Here is a 7894-nt window from a genome sequence, read left to right as displayed (position 1 = left end):
CTTGATTTATTTTATTTTGTTTCTTACCTTTGTTATTAAAATTGCAGATATAACAATATTAGTTTATATATTTTGATACTTTGTAATAATAATTATGAAACTCATGATTTTCATGATCAAATGTTTATTTATATCATATGAGTTCATATTACTATGATAATAATAGTTTGTACTCAATTATATATTATCATGCCTTACTATATATTTGATCATTATGTTGCATAATTTGTCAATTTATGGACGATTAATATATTATTATGTCTTACTATGCGACAAAAGTTATGAAGACATTGTGTCGTTATATTAGAAAACATATCCAATGAAATTAATTCACAATTTTTGTATTTCTATATATTTCGCTTTATTTTATCAAATTATTACACAATATTACTAATATACATTTAATAATATTCATACTTATGTGCTTCTAAATATTCGTCAAAATCAATGTCTCATGAGAATGCTCGAGTAATATGTGATTGTTTAATCATATGAATGCACAGGTAAGATAAATGTTCTTAACCATGTGAGTACACAGGTAACATGTGTGTTTCTTAATCATTAGAATGTATATTTAACATGTATGTTCTTAATCACACGAATTCACGAGTAACATGTGTGCTCTTAACCATATGAATGCACAAGTAACATATTTTTCTTAACCATATGAATGAATGCACGAATAACATGTGTGTTCTTAACTATTAGAATGCATGAGTAACATGTGTGTTATTAACCATTAGAATGCACGGGTAATATGTGTTATTAATCAAACGAATACACGAATAACATATGTGTTATTAAACATACGAATACACGGATAACATGTTTGTTCTAAACCATGTGCCAAAAAATTATTGCCCCGTGCAAATGCACGTGTAACTTACTAGTTTAATGAAAATGATACTAGCTGTTGTGTTTGCATTCGAAAAGTTTAGGTCCTACCTAGTAGGTTCTAAAGTTATAGTTCATACTGATCACTCAGCCTTGAGATACTTGATGAGTAAGAAAGAAGTCAAGCCACGTCTCATCCGATGGATTCTCCTTGTGCAAGAATTTGATCTGGAGATTGTTGATAGAAAGGGAACATATAATCTAGTTGCAGATAACTTATCTCGGCTTGAACATCCAAGTGGAGAGGAGGAGGACATACCTATTGATGATTCCTTTCCTGATGAGCAACTCCTCCTCCTCGACACTATAGAGGCACCTTGGTGTGCTGACTTTGTAAACTATTTGGTCAACAAAATTCTTCAACCTAAAATGACACCGCAATAGAAAAAGAAATTATTCTCATATCTGAAGAAGTATATCTGGGATGATCCTTATCTCTATCGACTATGTGTTGATGGTATTTACAGAAGATTTGTTCCAGAAGAAGAAGTGTCAAAGATCCTGAGTTGTTGCCAGTCTGCCTCTTATGGAGGCCATGCCAGTACTTCAAAAACAGTAGCAAAGGTATTTCAATGTGGTTTCTTTTTGCCACACATATTCAGAGATGCAAGGAATTTTGTTCTCACATGTGATTCTTGCCAAAGGGTGGAGAACATATCAAAAAGGTATGAAATTCCAATGAACCCCATCCTTGAGGTGGAAATATTTGATGTATGGGGAGTTGACTATATGGGACCTTTTCCTACTTCAAACAAAAACAAATATATCTTGGTGGTAGTCGATTATGTTTCTAAGTGGATGAAGACAATTTCATCTCCACACAATGGTGCTAAAATAGTCATCAAACTGTTTACCAAGATCATATTTCTAAGGTTTGGGGTCCCGAGGCTGGTTATTAGTGATGGAGGCTCACACTTCATTGAAAGACATTTTGAAAACCTCTTGAAGAAGTATGGTGTTTCTAATTGAGTTGGTACCCCTTACCACCATCAAACAAGTGGTCAAGTGGAAGTATCAAATCGTGAGATTAAGAGCATATTAGAGAAGACAGTGTCTAGGAGTAGGAAATATTGGTCCTCAAAGCTTGATGATGCTTTATGGGCTTACCGTACTGCATATAAAACACCTATTGGTATGTCACCATTCAGGTTGATTTATGGTAAGCCTTGCCACCTTCCAGTGGAACTAGAGCGTAAGGCATATTGGGCAGTCAAATTGCTAAACTTTGATGTGAAAGTTGCTGGAGAAAAGAGGAAATTCCAACTGCAAGAGTTGGAAGAACTGCGGTCAGATGCTTATGAGAATGCTCGTACTTACAAAGAAAGAACAAAAAGATGGCATGACAAACACATACTTCACAGAGAATTCCAAGTAGGGGAACTAGCTCTCTTATTCATGAGTACTAATTATTTTATATGTATTGATTATTATAAAAATATAAATATAGATTGAAATTTAAAAATCCGTGGGGTACCCGCAAATACCAGCTACTCGTGCGGGTATCTGTAAATAGTGTGAGTATGAGTACGATAAAGCACTACTTATACTTGTTCCGCCTCGTTACCATCCCTAATTTGAATTTAGTGTATTTGGAAATTGATTACTCTATATAATACTGATTGTGGTTGGTCAAAAAAATATTTAATTATGTTTTAATAATTTTTTCCCTTATTATAAATAATATATGAATTAACATACAAAATGTAATCTTATATTTAATTAATTTTGAAGTCTATTATTTATGACTAATCTTGTAGACAATTCTCACTCAAAACATATTGTGGACCAAAACAAAGAAACACAACAAATTGATTTTCGCTTGTTCAGCAGGCTCAAATTTATGAAAGGATGTAATTGAGCACCAGGTGTTATGTTAGAAGTCTTGAAGTACATTTATTTAGTTTATTTTGGTTAAGAGAAATAAGTTTATGAAAATGACTTGGGAATGTACCAACAAGTGGTGGATTTACTTATTGAATATGAAATTAAATAACTAATAGACCTAATTTTACCTGCTTACCCTCATGATTAAAATCAAGCCCCAAAAAATATTAATCACATTGATTTGTTAATATATATAGTGTAAGTGTTTTTTACACTGTCAGTAAATCATCAAACATTGATTTGTTAATCACATATAAAAGTAATACAAATCAATGATGAATGATATGCTGACAATGTAAAAAACTTTACACCGTAAGTGAACATATTTTAAACTCATAATAGAATTATTAGTTGTGGTACTGAGAGTTGACCCTAACTGCAACTTGGTCTATGCTATTTTATAGATGCAAAGATGTCAACTAACTACCAGAAACCAGACAGCGGGAATTTGGAACAACAAAGGCGCCGCTGGTTGTAAGCTCCTCTGTCTTAAGGAAACAAAAACCAGCTATTTCCATGGTTTTTCTTTCAAATACTACTTTGATCACTTTTAAAATCAGAAATGAGATTGACCATTCTCCCTGTGTGCACTATATATATACTACCAAAAACCAACCCATATCTACACAGAAAGAAAAAATAGAAATACATACTTGTGTCTTTGTGTGAGTGAATACTAAGAAAAAAAGTCAATCAAGGCAAAGAAAATGGTTTCAAACACTGCTGGAAAGGTCATACGTTGCAAAGGTATTGTAAAATTATACATCTTTGTATAGGTTCTATTCACTTGATTCATTGTTCCTCCTTTTCTTGTTATTGACTAAAATTGAGTAATCGTTTTGCTGCTGGGTTACACTAATTTTTCTACTTCCAACATTTTTTTTGTAATCATGTGTCTTCTACACTACTTTCTATGTATACTTGCTCCCGTAAAGCCATGCAAATCTTGTTAGAGATATAATAAGTGATTCATATGCCTTTACCTACCAAGTTAAACTTTTGGGAGGATTGGTTTAGGATATAGAGCATCTTGAGTTTGATGCTTACCGCCACCCACTATTATACCACTGCAGTTTAACTAAATAAAATTATATTGTATACAAAAATGGATGATTAGTTCAAGTGGTACATGCTTATTTTTATTAAACAAGACTCGAGTTCTAGTCTTGCGTACTGAGAAAATCCTAATTGGTAGAGGTAGCCCCACTATGCTGTGGATATTACAAGCTCGAATGAAATTACCTCATATGGAGGATACCAGGTTATTGACGGATGTAAGAAGGTCACAACTTAGCATCAATACTTCCTATTGACAAGTTGGTTTATCATTAATTATGCATTTCAGCTGCGGTGGCATGGGAAGCTGCTAAGCCACTGGTGATAGAGGAAGTGGAAGTATCTCCACCACAGGCAAATGAGGTTCGTGTCAAGATTTTATTCACCTCACTCTGCCATACTGATGTCTACTTTTGGGAAGCAAAGGTATTGAGTTGTTGTATTAGTATATGAAGTAATTCGATATTGCTAGTTTTCAAAACTATAATTGAACATGTGCTCATATTGTTACATTGAATATTTTACAGGGACAAACACCTTTATTTCCACGTATATTTGGTCATGAAGCAGGAGGGTATGCAACTATTTTCATATGAAAAAAACAAATACCTCATTTGTTAAGTTCTTTATTAATTGCACATATGATAAGTTTAATTTAGATGCATAAACTTTTACATTATCAATCAACATATAAACATTCAGAGTAGTTACTACAAAAGTCTGTCATTTTTAACAATGTTATATTGTATGATTGATTGATAGTGTATAAAATGTCTACATAAACAACACTTCACCATTAAATCCATATACATAGTAATTAAATCCATATGACACATCTAATAATTTCCACCTTATTTTTTTGTTGCTCTCAGAATTGTGGAAAGTGTTGGTGAGGGTGTAACAGATCTCAAGCCTGGTGATCATGTGCTACCGGTGTTCACAGGTGAGTGCAAGGAGTGTCAGCATTGCAAATCAGAGGAAAGTAACATGTGTGACCTCTTAAGGATTAATACTGACCGTGGTGTAATGCTCAATGATGGGAAGTCAAGGTTCTCAATTAATGGAAAACCAATATACCATTTTGTTGGAACATCCACTTTCAGTGAATACACTGTTGTTCATGTTGGCTGTCTTGCCAAAATTAACCCAGCTGCCCCACTTGATAAAGTGTGTATTTTAAGCTGTGGAATCTCAACAGGTTAGAATGAATTAAATTATGTCATTTTATCAGGTGGAAAACTTCTCTACCAAATAACAATCTTGATAAATTTCATATTGAAGGTCTTGGTGCTACATTGAATGTTGCAAAACCAACCAAAGGCTCATCAGTGGCTATATTTGGGTTAGGAGCTGTTGGCCTTGCAGTGAGTTTTCTCTTCTCGAATAAAGGAGGAAATTTTTGGTGTATCTATTACTCAAACAGTGATTTAAGTATTGTTTTTTGCTTACACCTTTTCTGCAGGCTGCTGAGGGAGCTAGACTTGCTGGAGCTTCCAGGATTATAGGGGTTGACTTGAATTCTACAAGATTTATTGAAGGTGAGCGAAGTTTTTAGACGTTCTAGTATACATTATTGATGATTTTTATAATTTTATCACTTCAAACACCTAAAATATTGTAACATTTACATACACTATATCCACCCACACTTATAAAATATGGTGTTGTCCCCTGTAGGTGTTCTACAATGTAAAAAAGGATTACTCATTTATAGATATAATAAATATAAGCACCATAATTTTCTTTCCGTCGAGGATCCTTATTAGTCAAAGATGCTAAATAATTCTGAAGTTCTAAACTACTTTTTTTATCTATGTACTTATCTTGTCTACAGCCAAGAAGTTTGGAGTTAATGAGTTTGTGAATCCAAAAGAACATGACAAGCCAGTTCAAGAGGTTTGTCACCTAATATTAAAGGACTATAGTCATGAAATTTATACATAAATCTTGGCACATGTTTTAATCTCTTTAATTCATTACAGGTGATTGTTGCAATGACTGGCGGGGGAGTTGACCGTAGTGTTGAATGTACGGGAAGTGTTAATGCAATGATATCTGCATTTGAATGCGTGCATGATGTAACTTTCCTCAACCTTCTTTTCTACTCACTTGATTTTCCATGATCATTTTCCTAACTATGTATTACATTAAAGCATGTTTTCAATTCTTATGTCTTGCACTCCAACTTTGACTTACTCTGTATAAACTTGTAGGGATGGGGTGTGGCTGTACTTGTTGGTGTGCCAAATAAAGACGATTCATTCAAAACGCATCCCATCAATTTATTAAATGAAAGGACTCTCAAGGGTACTTTCTTTGGAAATTATAAACCACGTTCCGACCTTCCATCAGTGGTAGAAATGTACATGAACAAGGTTAGTAAATTTCATCATTCATGAGAATAGAGTTTATATTTGCAAGTAGTGACCCACTTATGTTTTATATGCAATATCCACACATTAGTTGAGTCATCTTCATCATGATAATATGATAGTTGTTACCTAATTAGTGTAATTAATTTCAAATTTTATCAGAGATAATGATCTTAAACAAGACTCTTTCATCAGTCAAAATATGTTGGAAATTCATTTAGAAACTTCATTTCTTACTTTCTGGCTTATTTGATGTCAAAGGGAGAGACTAATGATCACTAAACATCAATATTACCATTCGTCCAGGTCACCCTCTGATAACAACATTTCCTCCATAGAAATTATTGTGTATTCTAAGAGAAGTATTCTGCTTTAACAATAAAAGTGAATCTTGGATTTTTATAATCATATTTCACCTATTGAATAGAAAACAAAATACTTTTTGGCTGTCATAAAATTCTTGAGTAATATTCTGATAACAATGTTTAAGAACTTTTATTTTCTCACTGCTCAATCATTTTGAAAACTTTATTGATTTTGACTTATTTCAAATATGACAGGAACTTGAATTGGAGAAATTCATCACCCACAGAGTACCTTTCTCAGAAATCAACAAAGCCTTTGAATACATGCTTAAAGGGGAGGGTCTGCGCTGTATTATCCACATGACTGAATAGGATTTCTTATATCAGCATTGAGAGAGAAAAAGTTTTACCTGAGCATATATGTAGTTGATTTTCCTCTAAGTTTCATTGGCAAGTTATTGTATCTCTTCTGAACTACATGTGTTTGTACATGACAAAATAAGATGCTCACGTTCTATTATGTTTGCATATAAATATATATATATATATGCTAAATTGTGAATGCGCAGATTCACATTCGCTACATTGATAGAACAAATTATATTGGTGTAAGTCTCCCTATGACAATTTTTTGCAATATATATGACTAGTCCTCCAAGTCAAAATAATAAAGTAAAATATTTATTCATCAAATGTAAACAAGGCAGACCTAATAATAATATCTAAAGGGAAAGAAGGAAACCATAAACTCTGCTTCTTGACTTTATTGCCTCAAGTTACTGTACACATTATCTTAAATTGCGGTTATAGTTATGGTTACTGTGATTATGGTTGTTATGGATGTTGCAATGTGGATTGCAGCTATAATAGTGTGAATCATTTTGCGATTAAAAAATATTTATGAATTCAATGCGTTGTGCTACAACCTAATTCAACTGTATCATTATGATTCGATGTTTCGATGTCACATCACAATTGTATTGTGATGCGGTTGCAACAATCACCACGACCACAATTTGAATAATTGTATACACATTTAACTCTCTCCTCTCTTTTCACACCTCTCCCCTCAACTTTCTGAAGATAACCATTACACCGAGAGTCAACAAACAACACCTTATGCACTACAATGGCTACTATGATCTTCTTTCTATTCCTCCTCTTTCTACTACACCCTCAACCACATACATGCCTTTGTGAATGGAGATACAACTCTGATCAAGAAAACTTGCAAGAACACCAAGTACAACAATGTCTACTTCTCTTCCCTCAAATCAAATCCCAACAGCCTAAAAGCAGACCCTAAGGCTTTGTTTGTGAATTATTGGGGAATGGGAAGGAGATTGGTCAAAGGTATAGGAGGGGGCATAGTAAGTTAATTAT

The 7894-nt window shown here is 33.4% G+C and overlaps 1 protein-coding gene across 1 annotated transcript; it reads left to right on the top strand.

Annotated features, from left to right (window-relative positions):
* Positions 3486-6934, top strand: LOC109326489 (alcohol dehydrogenase). The gene is made up of 10 exons (XM_019559188.1): positions 3486-3525; positions 4124-4260; positions 4362-4408; positions 4707-5032; positions 5116-5198; positions 5297-5372; positions 5669-5730; positions 5817-5912; positions 6048-6209; positions 6767-6934. The coding sequence occupies exons 1-10, from the start codon at positions 3486-3488 to the stop codon at positions 6881-6883; spliced, it is 1146 nt and encodes a 381-aa protein (XP_019414733.1). The 3' UTR covers positions 6884-6934.

Source organism: Lupinus angustifolius, chromosome LG14, assembly GCF_001865875.1.
Source record: "Lupinus angustifolius cultivar Tanjil chromosome LG14, LupAngTanjil_v1.0, whole genome shotgun sequence".
Classification (NCBI taxonomy): Eukaryota; Viridiplantae; Streptophyta; class Magnoliopsida; order Fabales; family Fabaceae; genus Lupinus; species Lupinus angustifolius.
The sequence above is the reverse complement of the archived record's forward strand: the minus strand, read 5'-3'. Positions and strand labels throughout refer to the sequence as shown.